Genomic DNA, 25,741 nt, shown 5'->3' on the forward strand with positions numbered 1-25,741 from the left:
TCTGGAGACCTGGACCAGAAAGATACATCAATCAACACAGGAAATATGGAAGCACCAGTGAAAGGTCCAGTCTGAATAACAAGGTCAAGGGCGTGACACGTGTTCCATTGTATGAAACTGTATGTTTTCTGCATTGCTCCTGGCTGGAGAGGAAGCTTCCTTAAGACCCAGGAAATAAACACACAAGTCTCAGGAGGTTCCTGAAATTTAAAAGATTCATGAGCACCCTCCACTGAGGTTATACAGTCAGTCATGATTGCTGGACGGATACTCTCAGACAGGCTGAGCTGTCTGCCATTGTGCTGGGAGCTTCAGAGGTACAGATTTTGTGTGTTGTTGCTCTGATGAATGATTCAGCTGCCATGGGGTCATCCATGCTCCTGGAACCCCTTAACTATACTTTTGTAAGTAATGCTCAGAAACTCATTCGCCAGACTAGACTTGGGAGGAATTGTTTTCTCTGTTGTTAGTGCCTTATCTAAGTGAAAAGTGCTTGTTTCTGTCTCCCAAGGGAAAAAAATCACACAACATCAACCCTGCTGGGCTTTATTCAGAGCTTGTTTATGGGAGGTAACCACTGTACCAAAAGTTACATCCCCAGCCATCCTGGGGGTTATTTTATTTTATTTTATTTATTTATTTTTTATTTTTTTGAGACAGAGTTTCTCTGAGGCTTTGGAGCCCATCCTGGAACTTGCTCTGTAGAGTAGGCTGGTCTTGAATTCATAGAGACCTGCCTTCCTCTGCCTCCCAAGTGTTAGGAATATTTCCTAATGTGAGCTCTCCACTGATGCATAATCCCAATCAAACCAAATCAAAACAAGCCAAATTAAGAGATATCCAGGTTTAATGGGAGTTCTGCGCTCTTGGGTGGCCCCAAGGGGGAAGCAGAAAGCCGCGTAAACCACTGGGAGGGAGAAAAGGAAACCACGTGTTCCTCTTTTGAGAGTTCACTTAAATATTCTGTCCACCGGGAGGAAGAAAAGACCACATGTTCCTCTTTTGGGAGTTCACTTAAATATTCTGTGGGAGTGGTCCTGAGCCCCCGCCCCCCCCAGGGAGGGGTCAGGACCTGGCCTACTGGGATTTGGAGTCCAGAGTGCTAACTCTCAGGGTCAGGGGGCTAGGATAGATGCAAGAGGCTGGGGCCTAAGCTCCCAATTTAACACTGAGTGCTGGGATTAAAGGTGTGCACCACCACTGTCCGGCTTTGTTGTTTTGTTTTTGACACAGGGTCTCATTACGTAGCCCTGGATGGCCAGGAACTTCTATGCAGATCAGGCTGGCCCTGAACTCACTGAGACCTCCTGGCTCTGCCCCCAGCATACCGGGACGGTAGGTGAGCATCACCATGCCCAGCTCATCCTGGGTACTTGGATGCAGTGACTAGGAACAATTCTGTCACTTAAGAAAACTCTTGGACAGTCAGTGAACTGGAAGGGACACAGGGAACAGGAACGTAAATGGACTTGACCCAGATTCTTGATAGTTTCTTATCTCTGTCAGCGTGGCAGTCACCTGCTGTGGACCTGGTAGGGTCTGGCAACTGTATTGGTTAATGCCACAGCCTTCCAAGGCCATAAGGAAGCTGCAGGGTCAATCCAGGAAGAGCCGCTGGAACGGAGTAGCCCTTCAGTTGTTGATACTGACTCAGCGTGGCCACCAGGGGGCAGCGCAGCACAGTGGTTGCCAGCACAAACCTTCCTAGCTGGAATGAAGTCTTTCTGGTGAACTTGGTGGCACAAGCCTGTAATCACAGCTGAGGCAGGAGGAATTTCAAGTCTGATTTTTGTGGCCACGATTAAAAAACAAACAAAACAACAACAAAAGAGTAAAAGCCACACGGGGTGAAAGGGCTTTCCTCTTTCTGGTTACTGTCCCATACCTAGGGAAATCACAGATGCAGGAGACAGTTTGCCACACCGAATCTACAGTCAGCTCAGAGGAACGGGTGCACCCGTGTTGCCTGTGGCGTGTTTGCTCACTTTCAGCCAGATCCCCCGTGATTATGCAGCCCAGGACCTGGAGCTGTCCGCAAAGGCTGGGTCAGTTAGCAGTTCAGACAATCACCACACACACACAAGCACACAGGTCAAGTGATCTGGGCAGTCCCTCAGTTAAAATTCCCTTCTTAGGTGAGTATTAGTTGTGTCAACTACACAGTCCAAACATGCATGAGTAAGGGCCATAAATCAGAGGTCCTCCGTGTGAGCACGGGCAATTTCCCTGCTTTCCTGGGGAAAATCTGCTTGTAGGAGTTTGGTGGCCCAGCACACTTCACAGTGTGCGGTAGCACAGTAGAGGACCTCAATTTCAATTTCTATTTTGACTGTTCTTACCTGTATACAATGTACTGTGTGATTCTACTCCCCAATTGCCTTCTCTTCTCCTCCTCCCCCTGCCTGCTAATCCTCCTCATCCTGCTCCCAACTGCTCCCAAGTCTAATCTGTTGCACATCTGTGTGTGTGTGTGCTATGTAGTCTGTGTTGTCTGTGTCTCTTTGTGTCTCTGTGTTTGTCTGTGTATGTGTATGTCTCTCTTTGTGTGTGTGTGCTCTGTCCCCCACCTCTCTCTCTCCCTCCTTTGCCCCCCCCCCCCCCCGTGCACCATGCTATACAGTGTAGAGGTAAGAGGACAGTTTGTGGGGTCTAGTTCTTCCCTTGACTATGTGGGCTGTGCGGCTGACTTAGTTTGTCAGACTTGTCCCAAGCATCTTTACCCATGGGGACATTGGAGCTCCTCTAGGCACTCTGGAAACACCCAGCAGATGCTCACTGCTTTGTAAGCACAAGGTTAGAACACAGAGGTCTCCCTAGAGAGCAGACACCGGCAGCCAGAATCTCCATAGCAAGCTGGTGTCGCTCAGGCATAGCCTTGCTCCGGCTCTTTCATGTTGCTAGAACCCTTGCACGGTGCCTTCCACTCCCAGTTTTTCCTCCAGTGTGGTAGGGAATAAAGACGACCCCTGAACTGGGTATAAAGTCAAGCGACTTCTAACACAGCAAAATACAATCCCTTGCTTAGGGAACATGGTGTCCACTCTCATACCGGTCATCGCTGCCCAGAAACAATTGTGACTGGGCCCTCGTAGAAGATGGGGAGGCAGATAGTGATGCTGGGCATAGAGCTTGGGGACACACAGGAGCTTTGTGTGAGTGACTGGCAGCCCAGCTGGCATCAGAGTCCTCTATTTACCACCCAAGTCAGAGACCCAAGAGGCAGGGATCCTTTAGGCGAGGTCAGAACTGTGGATGGGTCAGACTTAGGCCTGAAGCAAAGACTGGGGGCAAATGAGGAGAGACTTGCGCTTGTTTCTCCGGGATCCGAACAGTCAGTTCATTATCATTGTTACCCCCGATAACTACAAAGTCCCAAGAGCTGTTTATAAAACAAAATGCTCGCTTTTCATGTTTGTACAGTAAAACATATATATCAGTGTTGCCTGTATTTTTATATGTTTCCGCCTGATGAGACAGGACTCAATCAGGGCAGTACAGTGGTAGACTCCCTTTAAATCATAAGACAACTTTAAAAATTTAAATTACAAGCTGGGTGTGGTGGTGAACACCTTTAACATCAGCACTCAGGGGGCAGAGGCAGGTGGATCTCTGTGAGTTCCAGGCTAGCCTGGTCTATATGGCACGTTCCAAGGCAGCCAACACTACGTAATGAGACTCTGTCTAAACAGCAAAAATAAATAAATGCAAAATTAAAGATAACAATAAGACCACCAGTATATTATTTATTTATTCTGTGTGTATGTGGGAGGTACATGTGTCTCTGGTCGCCACACATATGGTAACCTTACCTTGTTCTAGTTAGCGTCTAGACGAACCAGACACCACCGGTAAAGTGGAGCCACCAGGGTCTCACACAGTGTGGAATGACTTAGGGCAGGGCATAGCCCGATCTGCACACAAACCACAGACCCCCAACATGGCCCCGTGCCACGGTAAGCATGCTGCCTGGAACAACACAGCTTGTCCAGGTCATGTCACAACAAGAGTCACACTCGCTAATTCCTGTCTTTAAACTCTGAGTAGATTCTCTCTGTAGATTCTCTTACACACACACACACAGAGAGAGAGAGAGAGAGAGAGAGAGAGAGAGAGAGAGAGAGAGAGAGAGAGAGGCATCCCTGGCTTTATACACAGGGTTTCAGCTCAATATGTTCTCCAGTGCCACCATCTGCCTGTCCATCATCTGAACATCAATCTATCCACCCATCCTTCCAACTCACCCTCACCTCCATGGTCCCAAGCGTCAGCTGCTCTGCCCTGCAGCTTGACTTTCCAGATCTCTGGAAGCTCTTCACCTGAATTCCTTGCTGCGTATCTACCACCTTGTCTTAGATAACTTTGGCGATTTGACACAGCCTAGAATCACTTGAGAAGGGAGGTTCAACCGGGGTCCACCTAGATCAGACTGGTCTATGGACATGTCTGTGGAGGATTCCCTCGATTATTAGTGCTGTAGGAGAGAGAGCCTAGCCACTGTGGTGGCCCTGTGCTCTGTAAGAGAGCTAGCTGGGCATGAACCTAGGACAAGCAATAACCTTTTATGATCTCTGCCTCAAGTTCTTGTTTGAGTGTCTGCCCTGACTTCCCTCTTGATGGATTATGACTTGGATATTTAAGCTAAAATCACACCCCCTCCCCACTGCCTTTTGCTCAGAGAGTTCTATTAGCTGTGGAAGGAGACTGAAATACACTATAACAATTCTGTTGTTCTCAGCTTTCCCTAGAGTGGGGCCTCTTTGGATTGAACCCTTTGGGAGTCATTCTACAACCTGCATAGATACATAGTTTACAGTGTGATGTGTAGTGTTTGAGCTGAGAGTTAATACTGGTCATTAAATTTGGCATTAAAAAACCCCCATGTTTGCTGTGTAGCCGGCTATCAAGGGAAGTCAAGATTACCCAGCAAATTGCAGCCAACAGCACCGATAAAGCGTGACAACGTTTCATTAAGGCAGTTTGACATTGTGAAAAGATGTGAGCATATCTCTCCATGGCTCCAGCAGAGTGGGCTCATGGCCGTTCTGTGGGATGAGCAGCTGTGTGGTCCGGAGGGATGGGCACATGTGACCTGCTGTGGGTAGAGCGATGAGGAGTGAGCCTTGGCGAAGGGGAGGCTTTGCGTGGGTGTCAACTGTGTGGTGGGATGCTGGAGTGAGCATGGGTTGCAGGGTGGATGCGGGGTGCACACAGGCATGCGTGATGTGGCTTTAGCTTTTGTTCAGATTTTTCTTTTACTCTTTGTTGGCCTTTGTCCCTGTCTTTGTTGGGCCTTTGTTTTCTCTCTGTTTTGCTCTTTGTTTCAACTTTCTTTAGCTTTTGTTTGGTCTCTCTTTAGCCTTTTGTTTAAAACTGTGTGGCCTTTGTGCAGCCTTTGTGTGGCTTTTGTTGTAAAGTACAACTTGGCTGAGGACCCATCAAAAACACCTCTGTAATGAAAACCCAGACGCGCAATCTCTCCCTATATATTCTGCATGTATTGAGGTAGCCCAGTTCCACAAGGGCCGCGTGTCCACGGGATTCTCTCTTACGCAGTAGCCGCTACCTGCAGGTAAGGATTCCGGAGGCTCACGCGGCAAGGGCACACATCCCCAAGGGTTTCAGGGGAAGCCAGCCATGATGGCAGCTGGGGATGGGAGAAGGAAAAAGAACAGAGTAGCCCAAGAGAGAAAGAACAGCCATTTACTCTGACCTGGGCAGAGGCGCCTCAGAACTATCCTTCCTAATATCTGGGTTTGCTGTCCCAGGGAAAGATGCTCGGATTTTCTTGTTTGTCATCTTTGCTGTTGCAGAGAGATCAGCGGTGCTGGTGGTTTCTCCCCCAGGTCCCATTTCTTGTTTTATTTGTTGTCATGATTTAAAAAATGAGTTTTCACGGGGCCCCACTCCTCGCTAGGACTTTTGTAGTTAATGGTTAATAGGGAAGAGAGACACTGTCCTTAGTCATGTATCTGGCTGGCACTGGTAAGTTGCTCATGCTCCTGTAGGGAGCCCCAATGAAACTCCTTGGATTTTACCCCTCTTCAGGGACAAAAACCACGGAAGAAGAAGGGGAGGTCAGGTGGGAAGAGGGAGTGGACCTTCAGGAGTGGAAGGGAACGGGGAGGGTGACAAGACCTGGCTGTGACTGAAATAATTACATGTGTGAAAATGTGACAAGACCCATGATTGTGCACAATGAACATATGACAACAAAAACATCTGAAAAGGAGCAGGCGGAGTTAAAAGAGGACTATGAGCTGCTTTTCCTTCTCCCTTAAACACACAGCAGGATCTGTAAGCGGGGGATGCAGCAGTGAGGACCAAATTCACACCCTAACTGGAGCCATGCTGATGCTTTGTCTCATACAAAATCTCACGGGATCATGGGAACCTTCAGTCTTTGGCTGAGGAAAAAGGAAAGAGATTTGTGCCAGGGGAATAAAGCAATGAACTCGGCTATGGTATTAGGAAGAAAACAGAGAAAAGGTTTTGAACGCCCTGTGAACAGAACAGGCAGGCAGGAAATGGACTGTAGCCAGGTGTGAAGATCTGCTGTTTGGAGAGTATTTAGGATGCCGGGGGTTGCTGGTGAGTGGATCTCAAAATTGCTTCAAATCTACGGAAAAGTTGCAGACTTTTGAAGAACTCCAGCTGTGCCTAGTTCAGGCAAATGCTAACACCCTCCGCATTTGCTGGCTGTTCTCTTTCTGTCAGACACCTGCACCTTATCCCCGCCCCCATGGAGACTAAGTGCACACATCATTAATGTCAGAAACTAACAGCGAGCTTGCTGATCTGTTATATAATCTAGAGTTCCCCGCCCCAGTTCATCCGTGCTTTTAGCAGCCAGTCCAGTCTCACACACTGCTTCTGGCTGTCTTGTCTCTTCAGATTCCCTTAACCTGCAAATGTGGCCAGGGCAACCATTCTCTGGCAGTCTTGTTTGTTGTTTTTGTTGTTGTTGATGATGGTGTATGTGTGTATTATGATTGTATGTCTGTGCAGACGTGTGCTTGTGCAGAGGTTAGAAGTCAATGTCACGTGATCTCACCCATCCCTTTCCACCTTAGTTTTTGAGACAGGGTCTCTCTCACTGAGTCTGGAGCCTGTTCCTAGACCTCTAGGGGTCTGCCTGTCTCTACCCCAGCGCTGAGGTTACAGATGACAGAGCCCATGACTGGCTGTTATGTGGGTGCTGGGGATCTGAACTCAGATCCTGCACAGCGAGTTTGGTGCCCACTGAGCCCAGTTAAGATGCTGGCCGCTTCTAAGCTGTTGTCAAATGTCCTTCAGCTTGCGGTCTGAATGACGCTAACAGGAAACAGATTCCAATAGGGTGATATTGGCTAATTCTGTGACTAGGTCCCTGACCAGTGGGGGCACCTTCTCCCGTGGTTCCAGCACTTCCGCCCAGCATAGATCCCACCCTTCCTGGGAAAACACAGCATTAGGTCCCGTGACTGCCATAGCTAAGGAGTCACCTGCAGTTTGACGAGTTTATTTTGCTGAAAGGATCATGAGGCTGGGAATGTAGCTCAGTCAGCAGCACCTGCCTAGCGCACACAGAGCCCCAGGTTCAGTCACGGACATTGGGTAAACAAACTGTAGAGGCATGGTGGCACACACCTGTGATCCCAGCACTCAGGAGGGTCAGACGTTCAAGGTCATCCTCAGCTACAAGGGGAGCTGGAGACCAGTCTGGGTTAAAGATCCCAACTCAAAACACACAGACAGACAGACAGACAGACAGACAGACAGACAGATTATATATTCCTATGGTGAATTATTTAGCGGTAGACAATGAAGGTGTTAACCCCCTCCTTTTTCTCAGTCCAAACAATTGAGGCTCAGGCTACAGAGGGCTTAGGAGGCAGGGTCTGTGGATGGCACCTGCTTCTGATGATCTAGAATTCTGCGGGGCTGGGCTGGGCCTCGGCTGGTTGCACCTACGGAATCTGATCATGTCAACTTTGAAGTTCTGTTGAAGAGTGACTAGGATTTTCAAGATCTCTGTGTGGAAATCACAAGATACTCAAATGTTTGCAGCTGGGTTGCCCTTCGATATATGTGAATGCCATAGTTGTGTGTCCCTGAGCTCAGCAGGCTCGAGGTCAGGGATCCCCATGTGTTCCAGAACCCACCCCCAGCATAGACTTCTTCAAGATGTTTCTAAGGCATGCAGGTCTTCTTAATCTCAAAACCTGTGAGGTAGAAAATACACACATCTCCTAGGTGAGAGAACAGAAAGAGGCCACCCTGTGATCACACCTGGTGACACCACCCTGGAACAGGGAATCATGGGACAGCACCTGCACTTCAGGGCCTCAAGGGAGGCACTAGCCTCCTGAGGGACAAGTGAAAACCAGGTGTCAGGCCTCTATATTATCATTATTGTTGTTGCTGTTATTATTATTATCATTATAGTCCTACATTTTGAATCTTCCCAGGGTCCAAGTCCACTGAAAAAGGAGACTACCTCACTTCACCCTATTGTCCCTGTTTCTTCAAGAAGGTTTAGTCCTTGCATGAGGCAACCACAGTCTCACAAGCGAATAACCCACGAAATCATATACTTTGAGTAAGCTGGGAACTCCAGAGCCTTCCCTATGCTGAGGAGATGAAGAAGTGGTTTTTCTTTATGTCTCAGTTTACCTGTTACCACATGGAGCTTCTCATTGACATCCGGGTTCCCAGTAGCCACACATGGATTAGTCTTGGCACTCAACAGTACTATTGCTTACCTGATGTTAGCCAGCCATCGATGTGTACTTAGCTTAGTGTTGAAGCTTGATGTCCTCAAGGGGAAGTTAAAGAATTCTGGGGCTATGCTATGCATGTGGCCACACAGAAAATAATTAAAAAGTATATGAACAATTAATTTAAAGAATTCTGAATTAACTGGAAGTCTACATTTAGGAATTCTTTTTTGTTGTTGTTGTTGCCTTCATTTTGTTTTTAAAGCTTGTGACTTGTTTTATTTTCCGTCCATTCATTCATCCACCCATTCAATGAACAAATATTTGCTGGGAGCCCCCGTGACCAGCACTGAGCTAGTATCTGAGATCAGAGTGTGTGCAAACACAGATTTTACATTTTAGTGGTAACAGTGAAAGAATTGCATCTGAATGATATACATGCAGAGGAGAAAAAGGCTCAGTAAGATGTAAAAAGGAACTTCCTCAACACTTCCAGGGAGTTCTTCCCTGACGAAGAAGCTTCAGGCCAAACTCACACCTGTACAGCAGCTGCCTGCCTTACCCACTGAGCTGTCTTCCCAGCCCTCACTTAAGGCTTTTTACTTAAATTAACGATGAGTATCATTTTTTTCCCATAGGGATAAGATGATATACAAATTAGCCTGAGATTTTACTTCCATATCCTTTCTCGGTCAGCGTTGTGTACAGACCCATCACAATCCATCTTAGGACTTGGAGAGTGAGCCTCCACGTGAAACACACTTGAAGTGTCTAGATCCATCACAATCCATTTTAGGACTGGGAGAGCAAGGCTCCATATGGAACACACTTGACAGTGTCTAGACCCATCATAATCCGTCTTAGGACTGGGAGAGTGAGCCTCCACGTGAAACACACTTGAAGTGTCTAGACCCATTACAATCCATTTTAGGACCGGGAGAGCGAGCCTCCGTGCGTGGGGCTCACACTTGACTGAATTGTGGCCAAGCACAGCACACTAACTGACCGGTGTGTGCTACCACCTCATTCCTAGGGCCAACGAAGAACTAAATGAGAATAAGACGCAGAGAACAGAGTCCTGGCCGCCAGACGCATGTGGATGAAAATACAGGTAAAGATCTGCATCTAAATTGTCGCATAAATGATACAGGTATTCAGAATGTCACAGATGAATGTAAAACTGGAAGAGATTAAGTAAAGGCGCGTTCTCTTCCTCCTTCTCAGCACACCAGTGTATCATCCGCCCTGTCTCATCCATCCTCGCTGCTCTGTGGACCTGTCGGTACCTTACCACCACAGCAACAAGCTGTGCAAACAGCCAGCTCATTCACAGGTTCCCTTCCTTGCAAACGATTCTGCTACGTATATCATCACAATCATCCTCCCCAGGTGTTTCTAGTCTGCATGGTGCTCGCTGCTCTGTCTGTCTGTGAGTGTGTACATCTGGCAATCAATCACTCTTTTCTGGCTTCTGGGTTTTTTTTTTTTTTCTTTCCATTCCTGATAGATTCTAAATTCTATCGTGGCCGTCTTGCAAGTTCACTGGCAGCGCTCAGCCCAGAAAACTGTCTCCTCACGTACACCTCCTGGCTACTCAGAGCAGCTGGATGCGGGCACAGTGGAGCAGGCTGCAATCACTGCCGGGGAGTGGGCAAGGGTTTCCTCTAGACTCTGAGAGCTGCTGCTGGCTTGCTGCCCACATCGCTCCAGAATCTCCTTTACCCACTTTATCCTCAAGCCTTTCCCTTTTTGAGGCTGATACTCTGGCTTCCCGTCTCATTGGACAAACGGAAATGAGTGGATGAGAATTTTATCCAGCCCATTATCCTTTCTCAGTTCTTTAAAGAAGTGTGCCCTCAGAGGCCAGAAGAGGGCAGCAGATCCCGAGTGAGGTCACAGGAGGTTCTGAGCCACCCAGTGTGGGTGCTGGGAACTGAAATCCAGTGCTCTCTTCTCAAACAGTTTTGATCCCCGAGTCCCCGAGTCCCTGTTCTGCCTTTCTCTCTTTCTAACAAAGGCCATGCACTTGGCCTTCCCCTACCTGTGTATCTGCATTCTCACACCCCAAGTTTTACCTCAGGGATATTATTAACATTCTCTGATTGTTTTACCTTCTTCTCCGTAGATGTTTCCCACAAAGACATTTGCGTAGTCTCACCCCTCTCCTTCACCAACTAAACATATACACAGTCACCCGACACCAGCACCTCCCGCAAAGGCCTCTGGGACTCTTACACCCTCTAGGAACCACGTCTGTTCTCTTCCTTCTCCAGCTTTCCGTCTATTGGTCTTATATTTTCTCCGCCGGGTTCGGTTTTCATGTCAACCACTCCAATGAACAACCCTTGCCGTGGTCACCATAATTCCTGTGCTCTTTAGATGACCCCCCCCGCCCCCCCGCCCCCCCCCCCCCGCCAGCCTTTTCCATTCGCTTCTTCACTCACCGGACAACACGGAGTCCCCGCGGCTCAGGCAGAGCCTGTATTAGTTGTTTTTCTCACTGCCGTGACAACATTGTCAAAAGCAACTTAAGGAAAAATAGGTTCTTCCGGCTCATGGTTTGGGTGTGCAGACCACCGTGGCAGGGGAGGTGTGGTGGCAGGAGCGTGAGGCGGCTGGTCACACCGCAGTGGCAGTGGGAAGCAGACAGAGGTGTCTTTTGGTGCTCAACTTGCTCTCTTTTTATTAATTTTGAGCTGCCAGTCCAGGGAACGATGCTGCTCACATTCAGGCTGGGTCCCTGCTGAACACGCCTGTGGGTGGGCTCCTAGGCAGTTCCAAGAGTGGCCATCACATCGTCTTTCCACACGTAGCCACCGCGTGGCTTTAGTCGTCACCTTCCTACACTTTATCTCCAGCCATACTTTTCTGAACTAAGAGACACACCCAACGCGTGCCTTCAGACTCCCATGCTGGAGTCTTTAACTCAGCCATGAACTCAGGATCTGACGATCTGTTCACTTCAAATCCCAATGGAGAGTCAGTCCAGTGTCCAGGGCTAGCAAGATGGCTCAGCAGTGCAGAGCACTGGCTCCTCCTGCAGAGGACCTGGGTTTGGTTCCCAGCACCCACAACCACCTATAATTCTGATTCTAAGGGCTCTGACCCCCCTCTTCTGGCTTCCACAGGTACTGCACACACATGGAGTATACACGCGTGCACACACACACACAGACAAAACATTTATACACATAAAAATAAATCTTAAAATATCCCTGTCCATAAATGATAACACATTCTATAATTTTAGCTTTAAAATGATGTATTATTTATGTAACCTTTAGGTTAGCCTACCTCTTGTATGTTTATTTTGCTCCATTATAGTAACTAATGTTCACACCTAAAAATCTCCCATGTGTTATCCATGTGCTTGAGATGCCAATCTTGGGTTCCACGTGTTCCTCCTCTTAGAGTTGCTAAGTGGCAGAGAGGCTTTGTTCATCAAGAAGTATTCTTCATGGCCTGTGAGATAGCTGTCTGTGGAGTCTGCGTGGCCTGTGAGATAGCTGTCTGTGGAGTCTGCGTGGCCTGTGAGGTAGCTGTTTGTGGAGTCTGCGTGGCCTGTGAGATAGCCGTCTGTGGAGTCTGCGTGGCCTGTGAGATAGCCGTCTGTGGAGTCTGCGTGGCCTGTGAGATAGCCGTCTGTGGAGTCCGCGTGGCCTGTGAGATAGCTGTCTGTGGAGTCCGCGTGACCTGTGAGATAGCTGTCTGTGGAGTCCGCGTGGCCTGTGAGGTAGCTGTCTGTGGAGTCCGCGTGGCCTGTGAGGTAGCTGTCTGTGGAGTCCGCGTGGCCTGTGAGATAGCTGTCTGTGGAGTCTGCGTGGTCAGTGAGATAGCTGTCTGTGGAGTCTGCGTGGTCTGTGAGATAGCTGTCTGTGGAGTCTGCGTGGCCTGTGAGATAGCTGTCTGTGGAGCAGCCCGCACTCTGTTGTCTTTGTTACCTAAAACAAAGCCGTACAATGAGACATTTAACACAGCTTTGTTTGTGTTCCCAATGGGCGACTCCCTCCAGGATAACTGGAACCTTTTATTCTGTTATGTTCTGCGTAGTCTCCAAATCCCCGTTGGATTTTGGCATCTTGTGGCTGCCTGCGGAAAGGCTCCTCATTCAAAATAAATGCTTGTACGGCCTTGTCCATTACCTGGTGCTGGTTTCTCACCAGTGGTCCCCTGTTCAGTTTTCACTGTATTAATGTGTAACACACTCATCATCAAGGGGGCACATGGAAAAACGTCCCTAGAGGGCAATGAATTAATAGTTATCCAGCCAGTGCTGGCATCCTACTCCGTGTTTACAGTGTAAATCTACACTCAGAGGGAAGCATTTGCCTCTGGCCCGAGAGCAGATTAGCCAGCATTAGGAGCTGCTGACGTTTTATTCTGCCCTGTGATTACTTTTTCCACAGCGGAGACACTAGGTGGGTACGAGCCTGTGCACACATTCCTTCTGTGCAAGGAGACGGGCTCTTTGACAGCCCAAGGCTCACAGTCTGAGCATCAGCAGCAGTCAGTGCTCAGCCCCAGCACGTCTCATTGGCTACCCTCCTCTCCTTTGCTGATGTCGCTGCTTCCTTTCCTGTGGGTCGTCAGGATAGATGTGAGCTGACATCTCCTTGCTGTTATTGCATTTTCTCTGAGTACTACAGAGTCGCACATATCTGTAGATAACCATCAGCTGGGCCAGCCAGGAAGATGGGTTAGCAGGGGAAGGCGCTTGTCGCCAACCCTAGCAGCCTGCCGGTGCTCCTGGGACACAGGTAAGCTGGAGGTAGAAAATCAACTCTGGGAAATTGTCCTCTGACCACAAACACTGACATGTACACCTCTGATTACACACACACTGACATGTACACCTCTGATTACACACACACTGACGTGTACACCTCTGATTACACACACACTGACGTGTACACCTCTGATTACACACACACTGACGTGTACACCTCTGATTACACACACACTGACGTGTACACCTCTGATTACACACACACTGACGTGTACACCTCTGATTACACACACACTGACGTGTACACCTCTGATTACACACACTGATGTGTACGCCTCTGACCTTGTAGCTTTAATTCATTACGTAACTGAGGAGATAGGTTCATATCTCGCACAACTGAGGCACGAAAGAATGGAGGATGATTCTTACCGGCCACAGGCAAGGAGAGTTCTGGAGTCACAGCCAAAGCCGTGCTGTTCTTAAACAAAGGAAGCATGGGGATTTATTCAGATCCATACAGGGAGGGCCCATTGCTGAGCTTGCTCAGTTAAGGAACACATCATGAGCATTGTGGATTAAGGGTTCACTCCTGAGCATGCTCAGTTAAGGAACACATCATGAGCATTGTGGATTAAGGCGTTCACTCCTGAGCATGGCTCAGTTAAGGAACACCCTCTTAAGAACACTCAGGTTAAGGCTATGGAGCGTATGTCTGAAGATGAAAGGAATGGACAGGAACACCTCTGGGCATGATCTACATGTACCATAATGTTTTTGTTGAAAAGAAGCAAAGGTTGCCCTGAAGGTGCCTTGATGTGGGAGTCCCCACAGAGGGTGCCTGCTTCCCGTAAAGTGACTTTTCTTGATCCACGAAGCAGTCTTTAGGATTTGTCTTCTTCCTTCTCTTGCTGTTCTCTTCCTATTCTTCTTCTTTTCTGTGTTAGAATGATATCGTGTCAGAGTTAATCTATCCCAGTTTTCCTTGGTTGGGGTCCTGGCATCCCTTTCCCCAATTCTCTGCCCTCAGGTGACTTCTCTGTAGCTCCCATTTGCAAGATATCACTAGGCCAAGAAAGTGCACACGGCGCTCAACAGTGCCCGGCTTGTGCTTCATACCATGTGTTTGCTCTGCTCTCTTGACTGTGAGCATGACGCCACAAATGTCTCAGACAAAGATCCTAGTTTGAGCCATGACAGCAAACACATGGTATGAAGTACATGCCCAGCTCACATCTTTCTTTCTTTCTTTCTTTCTTTCTTTCTTTCTTTCTTTCTTTCTTTCTTTCTTTCTTTCTTTCTTTCTTCTTTCTTTCTCTCTCTCTCTCTCCTTCTTTCTTTCTTTCTTTCTTTCTTTCTTTTTTTTTTTTTTGGTTTTTCGAGACAGGGTTTCTCTGTGGTTTTTGGAGCCTGTCCTGGAACTAGCTCTTGTAGACCAAGCTGGTCTCGAACTCACAGAGATTCGCCTGCCTTTGCCTCCCAAGTGCTGGGATTAAAGGCGTGCACCACCACCGCTTTCTTTCTTTCTTTCTTTCTTTCTTTCTTTCTTTCTTTCTTTCTTTCTTTCTTTCCTTCTTTCTTTCTTTTTCTTCTTCTTCTTCTTCTTCTTCTTCTTCTTCTTCTTCTTCTTCTTCTTCTTCTTCTTCTTCTCCTTCTCCTTCTCCTTCTCCTCCTCCTCCTCCTCCTCCTCCTCCTCCTCCTCCTCCTCCTCCTCCTCCCCCTCCCCCTCCCTCCCTCCCTCCCTCCTTCCTTCCTTTCTTCCTTCCTTCCTTCCTTTCTCTCTCTTTCTTCTTCTTCTTTCTTCCTTCCTTCCTCCTTCCCTTCCCTTCCTTTCTCCTTTTTTATTCTATTTATTTATTATGTATACAATATTCTGTCTGTGTGTATTCCTGCAGGCCAGAAGAGGGCACCAGACCTCATTACAGATGGCTCTGAGCCACCATGTGGTTGCTGGGAATTGAACTCAGGACCTTTGGAAGAGCAGGCAATGCTCTTAACGGCGGAGCCATCTCTCCAGCCCTCTTTCTCCTTTTTTAGATAGGTTCTCACTATATAGCTCTGGCTGTCCTGGGACTTATTATGTAGAAACTGGACACCTCAGAGAACTCCACCTGCCTCTGCCTCTTGAGTCTGGGATTAAAGGTGTGTGCCACCACTGCCAGACATTTTTTCCCTTTCTTATACAGACCATGATCTCCTGCTTAGGGAGTGGTGCTGCCCACAGTGGGTGGGTCTTTCCACATTTATTAACATAATCCCCACAGATGTAATCACATGGGCAGCAAGATCTAGACAATCCCTCATTGAGACTCTCTTCCCCAGCGTCTCTAGATTGAGTTAAATTGGTGACTAAAGTAACCACCAAGCCACCCACTGATAATTTTAAATGCTCCCTCTGCGACTATGCCACTCTACATACAGGGCTCCCCACTGAATCTCAGCCCCGTCTCGCTGATCTGTCTTTCCCCGAGCTAATGTGTGCTTAGTGCATGTCATAGGGGGTTGATATTTGGTGTGGTGTGGGTTTCTTATTCAGTGTGTGCCACTGTGTGTCCATGTCTCTGATGCAGCTAGTGCGGCCCACAGTGAGTGCTAATATTTGGTATGATGTGGATTCCCCATTCAAAGCTATCTCCGTTAATCTTGGGTCTTCATGCTTTCCCAAGAACTATGGGATGAACTATCAGACATGCAAGTCTGATGTTGTTTAGAGTTACACTAACCATGTAGATTTACTTGGCGGTATTAAGCATACTATGGTATTAAATATTTCTTTTTTATGCCTTCAAAATTTTGCAGCTTAAAACATTTTAATCTATTTTATGTGCTTGTGTGAGCACCTGCCTATATGCGTGTGCACTACGTGCGTGCTTGGTACCTGCAGGGACTGGAAGAGAGTGTTGTACTCTGGAACTGGAATTATAGATTGGAAGCTGTGGGTGCTGGGATTTGAACCCACATCCTTTGTCAGGCAGGTGTCTTTAATAGCTGAACCATCTCTCCATCCCTGGTTGCATACATTTCTAAAGGAAAGTTCTTTATTTCTTTTGTCTGATATATTTCTACCTGTAGATGTCCAGTGGTCTTATGGTCTGTGTGAATAGTGTCTTTTATATATTATACTATATATCTAGCAATATAATATATAATACATTACAGATATTTGCATTCTTGTATGTTGTCCCATGTCAGGGATCTTTTTGAAAATACTCTCAATTTATTTATTATTGTTTATGTGCACGGGCAATTGTCTACACATATGTCTTATGTACCATGTTTGTACCTGGTGCCTGCAGAGGTCAGAAGAGGCCACCAGATTCCACAGAGCTGAAGTTGCCACAGAGATGTGGGTGCTGGACATCAAGTCTGGGTCCTCTGGAAGGGCAGCCATGATCTTAAATCATTGAGCCATCTCAGTCCCTGTGTTGGGAATCTTGTTGGACTTTCTCTGTCTCTCTTTCTCTGTTTGATTGTTTGTAGAGTTTGACAGTGTGAGAATATTTTGGTATGTGTATGTATGTTACATGTTCGTGTGTGTGTGTGTGTGTGTGTAGACCAGAGGCCAACCTTGAGTCTCATCCCTCAGGACAGTGTTTACGCTGTTGTTTGTGACAGGCTCTTCCACGTTTATCTGGAACCCGCCGAGTATACCGGGGTGACTGGTCAGCCAGCCCCAAGGAATCTTTGGTTTCCGCAGTCCCACCGCTGTGATTATAGACACACCACTGCGCCTGGCTGCCTTTTCATTTCGTACTTTTAAAATGTGGGTCCTAGGGGATTAACTCGGTCTTTACGTGTGGATCGTGAATGCTTCACTGACGGGGCTAACTCCCCAGCACAATTAAATTAAAGATGTTCGTACTGGCTAGGATTTCAAGCACACCGTTGGTTGACAGTGGTGGCCAGTGGTGTCCCTCTTCCTCAGGTCTGGCTAGGACGCCATGCTTTTTAGACATCACATCCTGTTCTTGCCTTAGTGAGAGGTTGGTCAGGACACTGAGTTTCACTGAGTAATTCTTTTTAACTTATTTTAGTAGTTGTGTGTGTGTGTGTTAATATGGACACAGGATCAGATGACAACCTCATGCGTGGGTACTCATCTTCCACTCTATTTGGGACAGGGTCCTTTTCCTGGTCTCCGCTGCCCAGGCTAGCCGGCCCATGGGTCTCCTGGGACTCCCCTGTGCCCACCTCCCATTTTGCTGTAGGAATGCTGGGATCATAGACACACACTGTCTGGACAGTTCTATGTGGGCTCTGGGGACTGAACTCAGGTCCTCAGGTCCAGCGGAACCACACCCAGTCCCCCCAGTTGATGCTTCCTTCATATACCCTGTTGATACAGTACATTATACCTACAGGGTTTTCACATTCAGACCATCCTGAAATTAAATTTTCTTTGTTCAGCCTGTCTTACAAAACTCTTCAGCTATCAGACTGGCAGAAATGTGAGAGTTCTGGGGCTGGAGAGACGGTTCAGTAACCAAGAGCACCTCTGTTCCAATGGAGGCTTCCCATTTGATTCCTAGGACCTACACCGTGGGTCACAACCCTCAAAATTCCCGTTTCAGGGAATCTGATGCCCTCTTCTGGTCTCTGTGGGCACTAGGCATGCACATGGTGCACACACTTACACGTGGGCAAAATGTCCATGGAGAAATTTTTGTATGTGATGTGTTGTGTTGTTCTGATGTTGCTTCTCTTGGCTGCGGTACTGTGTCCTTTGATGGGGAGTAGTTTAATTTTGATCCCTTTAGTCATAAGAAGCTGTACTCACTGTGCTAGCTTTCCTGATGAAGAATCCCCTTTCTTCTGATATTGATTTAGGACATCTTTGCCGCACCCCACATTTTCTTGTGTATGTGGATCTGCTTTGGAGTTCTAGTCTTCCCCCCTGCTGCTGCCTCTGTCTAGATTTAAGCCATCGCTGTACTGTTTTGGATTTCTTTATTTTATTAGTTAATTTGCTGTAAACTCTGTGGTATTTATTGTAGTATGTTGTAATATGTAATACTAAGTATGTTGTAAAACATAAAATAGTTTCATGAGGACTTAGCTGGCCTGGAGTTTTCTATGTAGCCAAGGATGACCTTTAGTTATGACCCCCACGCTGCCTGGTCCCAGTCTTGTCATTACAGTGTGTCAGATCATTTTATTTTATTTTATTTTATTTTATTATTATTATTATTATTATTTTGGTTTTTTCGAGACAGGATTTCTCTGTGGTTTTGGAGCCTGTCCTGGAACTAGCTCTTGTAGACCAGGCTGGTCTCGAACTCACAGAGATCCACCTGCCTCTGCCTCCCAAGTGCTGGGATTAAAGGCGTGCGCCACCACTGCCCGGTGTGTCAGATCATTTTAAACTCTGGCTCTCAAGACACATTTTGATACATGCATGGTGTGAGAACAATTGTTGCTTTAAAAAATATTTATTTATTAATTATGTATACAATATTCTGCCTGTGTATATGTTTGCAGGCCAGAAGAGGGCACCAGATCTCATTACAAATGGTTGTGAGCCACCATGTGGTTGCTGGGAATTGAACTCAGGACCTTTTGGAAGAGCAGGCAATGCTCTTAACAGCTGAGCCATCTCTCCAGCCTCCCAGTTGTTACTTCTTTTCAGACTTTAAAACAGAATTTATTTCACTTTTAATATTTTTATTTATTTTTTTGAGAAGTTTGTTTTTCTTTTTTTTGAGACAGGGTTTCTCTGTAGCTTTGGAGCCTATCCTGGAACTAGCTCTGTAGACCAGGCTGGCCTCGAACTCACAGAGATCCACCTGCTTCTGCCTCCCGAGTGCTGGGATTAAAGGTGTGCATACAATGTATTTTAATTTATTCGTTCCTCTTTACCCACTCCTCCCCCCCCTACCAAAAACGTGGAAACTAATTTTTGTTGGCCGGCTGCTTCTTTAAGCGGGGTGATATAGACGATGTCACACCGTGCTACCTCTCCAGCAGCCACTGAGTGCAAGGAGCTTCTTGGCTGTGGGAGAGACTTTGTCCTCACTTCCCCTTCTCCATTATGTGATTTTGGGGTTTAGACTCTTCTCCATGATTCCTAGGCATCTGCTCCTTGTGAGTGCCACACGCTAAGGGGCCACAGTCCCTCTTCTGCTCTGTTGGTGCAGACGGAACCCTTCGTGTTAGGTCTTTGGTGTTAGTGAGAAGAGTGTTCAGCGTGTATGAGTTGTCTTTGGAAAGCTCTTGTCTTTACCTTGCAGACAGTTACCATCTACATACAGTTTTTAATTTATTCATCTTATTATCGCTGCAGACTTAATTTTCTCCCCATTGAAGCTTATACAGTTTAGTTTTCTCTCTATTTCTACGTATTCAGGATTTTGTTTCTGCTGTGGATATGACTCTTCCTGCTATTTCCCCCTCACACTGCATCTCCCTAGGTGTGCGCATGCTTCTGTCTTTAGATCTTCTAGAATTATATCAGAGGTCAGGCCACAAGGAGGGAGGAGAGAGCCTTACTGATTAGGAAAAGGGAAGGTTCTTGAAAGACTCCGAGAGAAGCCTTCCCTTTGGGCAGGGTCTCACGCAGGCAAGGTGAGCTGTGTAGTGGGAAGGGAACAGGCAGAGGCTATGTGGTGGGGTCCAGGGGCTGGGAACGATCGTTTCTTGGGAGATGGCAGATTGAGTTGGATCACCTTCTCTGAAAGATTGAACTGTGATCCAAGATAACTACCACACCTGGGACTAAATTGTCCAATCATACCTGGTGTGCACAAAAAAAATTTACCACAAGGACTTCTTTTATTCTCTTGCTGTGATAAAACTCTGACTAAGAGCAACTGAGGGAAGAAAAGATTTTATTCAGCATCCAAAAAAATAGTCTGCCATTGAAGGAAGTCGTGGAAAGAGCCCGGGCAGGAACAGTGCAGCAGAAACCATGGACGGATGCTGATTGATGGATGGCTTCCTCTCAAGCTCATGCCTCACACTCAGCTAGTTTTCTCATACAGCCCAGGACCACCTGCCTAGGGAATGGTGCTGCCCACAGTGGCTTTCCTGCAGCAATGAGCAATCAACACAGTCCCCCACAGACATGCCACAGGCAATCTGATCCGAGAAGTCTGTAAGTTGAGACTCCCTTACTGGGGCCTCTAGGCTGTGTCAAGTTGGCAGTTAAAGCTAACGAGGATACTAGATAATTGCAAACGGTTTCCAGAAACATGCAATGTTTTAAATCAAATATGAGGCTCTAGCAAATACTAAATATGCACTAGGTCAATACCATGTGGTTACTCTTCTTAGCTAATACATTGACATGAGACATCACTATAACAAAAATATTTTATACATTTGGAAATTTGACAACAGATAAAAAAATCATTGATAAACTTATGTAAGAACAAAGTCTATGACATTCAAATAAAAAGTATAATGCCCAACTGTAGTGTATAAATTTGAAAAGTAAGGCATTGTCTACTTTCTCTTTACTGTATATTTTTTTAAAAATTGCTTTTTATGTGTACAGGTGTTTTGCCTGCATGCGTGTCTATTTACTATGTGTGTGCCTGGTTCCTGTAGAAACAAGAAGAAAGCAGCAAATCTGGAACTGGAGTTACAGAGAGCTGTGAGGTGCCATGGGTGCTGGGAATTGAACCTGGGTCCTCTAGAAGAGCAGCCAGTGCTCCTAAGTGGAGAGCCATCCTTCCAGCCTCGAGGGAAAAGGGTTTAGATGTTTACGGTGGCTCACTAGAAAGTGAGAATCTCAGAGTCCATTATTTTCATTCATCCATGTTTTCTCGGTTCCAATATGGATTTTTATGGTCTTTTATTTTCATTGCTGTGTGATCACTGTACAAAACTTTGGTGTGCTCCTGTACAGCCTTTGCCTTACACATTACAGGTGTGCACCACCATGCCTGGGTGAAAACCTTTTTTGAGACAGGCATGCAGGGCAACCTCTGAAAGTCAGTTCTCTGGACTGTGGTTTCTGGGGATTGAACGCAAGGTCATCAGACTTGCCTGCCAAGCCACCTTACCTGCACAACTACTGTTTTTGTTTGCTTTGTTTTATATTTCAAGACAGGTTCTCTGTTGTTATCTTCACTCTTTTGGCTTTTTTACTCTTTGGAGGCCTTCCACGCAGCTCCCAAATAAACCATACATGGAAGCTTATTCTTAGTTATGAACGCCTGGCCTTAGTTAGGTTGGCCTGTTTCTTACTAGCTTTTCTTAAATTATCCCCAGCTACCTTTTCCTCTGGGCTTTCTCCTCTTCTTCCTCCTGTGTATCTTACTTTCATTCTTCCTCTGTTTCTGGCTGGGTGGCTGACCCCTGCCGCCCTCCTCCCCTTGCTTTCTTGCTCCTTCTTTTCCTCGTTTCTCCTTCTATTTAACCTCTCTGCCTGCCAGCCCCGCCTCTCCTTTCTCCTGCCTCACTATTGGCCGTCCATCTCTTTATTAGACCATCAGGTGTTTTAGACAGGCGCGGTAACACAGCTTCACACAGTTAAACAAATGCAGCATAAACAAAAGCAACACGTCCTTACATCCTTGAACAAGTATCCCCAGCACAAACAAGTCACACACCTTAAAATAATCTTCTACAACAGGCCTTGAACTTCCTATTTAGTCAAGGATGACCTTGAACTCTTGATTCTTCGTTCTTCACCTCCTGGAGTTCTGGAGGTGTGTGTGTGTGTTTGTGTGTGTGTGAAAGAGAGACAGAGAGAGAGAGAGAGAGAGAGAGAGAGAGAGAGAGAGAGAGAGAGAGAGAGAGAGCGCTTGAACGTACTGAGAGCTGTGATGTTCACCACCCATGCACCTTTGTCAACTGTTGATGAAGTCATCCAAGCTCCCATGTGCTGTGTTAGCATTATTAGTGTTTGTGTCTCTGCGCTATTAGCACTATTAGCGTTTGTGTCTTAGTACTGTGACTGTCTCCTTCCTTCAAGGAAGGGTTTCAGCCCTGCAAATTCCACATGTTGCCATGCTCCGCTTCCTCACACCACAGGTCAGTTTCACTTATTTGGGGACCTCATCTACAGAGGGAGCTGGCATTTTCTTTGTATGTTTGGTTTCTTTTGCTCAGCTCTTTGCTTTGAGAGTCAAGCTTGCTGACCTAGATAGATAGTTTTGCTTTGTTATTTATTTATTTATTTATTTATTTATTTATTTATTATGTGTATAATATTCTGTCTGTGTGTATGTCTGCAGGCCAGAAGAGGGCACCAGACCTCATTACAGATGGTTGTGAGCCACCATGTGGTTGCCAGGAATTGAACTCAGGACTTTTGGAAGAGCAGGCAATGCTCTTAACCACTGAGCCATCTCTCCAGCCCAGTTTTGTTTTTTTGAGACAGGGTCTTTCTATGTAGCTCTGGCTGTCCTGGAACTCACTCTGTAGACCAGACTGGCCTTGAACTCACAGAGATCCACCTGCCTCCTCCTCCTCAGTGTTGGGATTAAAGGTTTGCACCACCACTGCCCAGCAGGATAGTCTTTCATTGTTGTATTTGTTAATTGTATGAAGGACTGAAGAGATGGCTCAGTTGGTATAGTGTTTGCTTTACAAGTGTGAAGATCTGAGTTCAGTCCCCAGAACATAGATTTAAAAAACCATGGTATGGTGGGGCTTGCTTGTCACTCCAGTGCTGGGGGGCGGGGGAGACAGAGGCAGGCAGATCCCTGGGGCTCACTGGCAGCCCGTCTAGCCTGCTTCATGAGTTCCAGACTAGAAAAGAAACTGTTTCAAAAATAAGATAGTAAATTAATTAAATAAAATAGAAAGTAAAGAATGGCTCTTGAGGACCAACACCTGATGTCTCTAGTCCTCCACATGCTTGTGTGCAAGCACCCACATACACGTGTACATCACCACAATGTGCACACACACACACAAACATTGATTATGGTTTTAACCCTGTGATTAATGTTTTAACAACAAATCCATTTTGCTTGTTGGAGGAAAGACCTTTTGTAAATCTACACTCTGGTCCCCAGGATCCACATACAGGCTGGGTGAGCAGGTTTGGCAGCCTGCCTCTAGTTCCAGCACCAGGAGGTAGAGACAGGAGAGCCCTGGAGCAAACTAGCTAGGTGACTTAGTATAATCAGTGGGCTCTGGGTTCAGTGAGAGACTTGCCTTACTATATAAGGTGGAGTCAGATTGAGGACACCTGATGTTAACTTCTCACTTCCACCTGAGTGTGCTCACGAACGCACATGTACCTGCACACACACAGTATGGCCAAACACATGTGTGAAACAGCTTATGTACATGTTGGCCCTCTTCTGGCCTCTGAGGGCACTACATGCATATGTGCATACATGCACACACACACACACACACACACACACACACACACACACACACACCTTCACCTGAGTTCTGCATATTTGTTCCACAAAGCAGTGTCCTGTGTGGACTTGAAGCAAAAGCGCCCTCCTTGATCGGCTGTTTTGTGTCTCCCTCTCCCCACATCGATGGTTTCCAGTGAGATGAGTCAGAAAATGGCCAAGGAGGGCCCCAGGCTCTCCAAGAATCAGAAGTTCTCGGAGCACTTCAGTATCCACTGTTGCCCACCCTTCACCTTCCTCAACTCCAAGCGCGAGATCGTGGACCGCAAGTACAGCATCTGCAAGAGCGGCTGCTTCTACCAGAAGAAAGAGGAGGACTGGATCTGTTGCGCTTGCCAGAAGACCAGGTGAGCGTGGGCTCTGGGCCAGGTCTGCGCCACATTCCCCTGCTCCGTGACTGTCAGCTCTCTTAGGAAGGCGCTGGAGGGCAAGCAGAAGGCGGGCGGGAGGGCAGGCTTTCCTGCTGTTTCTAGCTCCTGCCAGCATCCCTTAAGCAAGGTGCAGAGCCCGGACCGGCCGCAGCCTCCAGCTTCTTTTGGCCCTCTCTGCACCAGCCGCCGTGCCAGGTCCCCCCAGAAGCCCAAGCTCCAGCCAGCTGCGTCCCCCGTGGTGGTCAGAGCGCCGCCAGCCAAGCCAAAGACCCCTCCGAGGCCAGCCAAGCCAAGGTCCCCTTCGAGGACTGAGCGCCAGCCGCGACCCCGCCCAGAGGTCCGACCACCACCAGTCAAGCAGAAGCCCCCTCAGAAGTCCAAGCCACCAGCACGCAGCAGCCCCCTCAGAGGGCCAGGCACCAGCCGTGGGGGTTCTCCCACCAGAGCTCCTAGGTTCTGGTAACACCATCTCTTACCTTTTGTCTCCCCCTAGCCTGAGGTCAGTAGCTGCTCTCTGTGCGTACTAACCTGGGGGACCTCTCCGCAGTACCAAGCCTGTGTAATCCACTCCCTCCATTAAACCCCCTCTTGTTTGAAACACCTGGCGTGGCTTCTGTTTTTCCTCCCAGATGTTCTCGGTCCTCACTTCAGATGGCTGTGTCTGTGCCATCCCGCAGGACTGCAGGTCACTAATTTACCAGCGTATACTATTTGTTGACCACAGTGACAGGGAGGGGAATACGGAGTTGATCCGCGCTGCCACTTTGTGCCTCAGAGAGGAGAGGAGACTCTGTACCTGGCATGTGTGGAAGGAGAGAGCCCAGCTCCATTTGCTCACCCTTCTGACACACATCATCATATATTAGCCCCCGAGGCAAAGACACTCCTTTGTTTGCTCAGTCTGTCACCCAGCAAACCGTACTGCCATGTATAAGGTTTGATATGCTGTACTGTGGAGAGGAATATAACCTGTGATTTCTTTGTATCAAGGAAGAGACCATCTGGTCACGGTGCAAACGTGCAATACTGCCTTACTCAGGAGGTCTGTGGCCTGTGGGAGCCCCAAACAGCTCTGCCATGGGAGCCTGAGGCTTCACAGCAAGTTAGGTTGGAGTGGGCAAACTGCAGAAGGACCCGTTTCCTCTTTTTGAGACAGGGTCTCACACCATAGTTCAGGCTAGCCCAGAGCTTACTCTGTAAACTCATTAAGGTCCTCCTGTTTTAGATCCAAGAATGCATGGACGCCATGTTTGGTGTTGAACAAACCCTCCTCTTCCTCCTTTTCTTGTCTTCTCTACAGACTTTATTTTTTTTTTGGTACAGTTTTAGGTATATGCAAAACTTAAGGAAGACAGAAACTTCGTTGTTCCCTGCCAACAACATTTTAATATTTGGAAATAGATTTGCTTGTTGAGTCAGTGGTGAGCACCAGCTGTGCCTACTTCCTCTCTGCTCTGCTGCTCAGCCCCTGTGCAGCCATCTAGAACCCTCCTGAGAGCCCATTCACGGGTCACCAGTGAAGTTTGGGGGGGTCTTCATTTTCAGACACAGTAAACAAGCCTTACTTAGATATCCCTAAATAAAGGACCCGCATCATCTTTGGCAGCTGCCAGGATTGTGATGTCCCCA

At 47.3% G+C, this 25,741-nt stretch overlaps 1 protein-coding gene across 5 annotated transcripts in view; it reads left to right on the plus strand.

The window, feature by feature from the left end:
- The first annotated feature begins 5,438 nt into the window (after positions 1-5,438).
- Mobp (myelin associated oligodendrocyte basic protein) overlaps positions 5,439-25,741 on the plus strand; it is a 32,446-nt gene continuing 12,143 nt past the window's right edge. The window contains exons 1-4 of one of the 5 annotated variants that reach the window (XM_057768220.1): positions 5,439-5,569; positions 9,730-9,807; positions 23,879-24,088; positions 24,296-24,575. In XM_057768220.1, coding sequence (XP_057624203.1) covers positions 23,883-24,088; positions 24,296-24,575 — 486 coding nt within the window. In that variant the 5' untranslated portion in view covers positions 5,439-5,569; positions 9,730-9,807; positions 23,879-23,882. Of the gene's footprint in view, positions 5,570-9,729; positions 9,808-23,878; positions 24,089-24,295; positions 24,576-25,741 lie in introns of those variants that run through there. The other 4 variants (XR_009057020.1, XR_009057022.1, XR_009057021.1 and 1 more) reach the window with 4 other exon arrangements.

The sequence above is a fragment of the Chionomys nivalis genome, chromosome 4 (genome assembly GCF_950005125.1).
Source record: "Chionomys nivalis chromosome 4, mChiNiv1.1, whole genome shotgun sequence".
NCBI lineage: Eukaryota > Metazoa > Chordata > Mammalia > Rodentia > Cricetidae > Chionomys > Chionomys nivalis.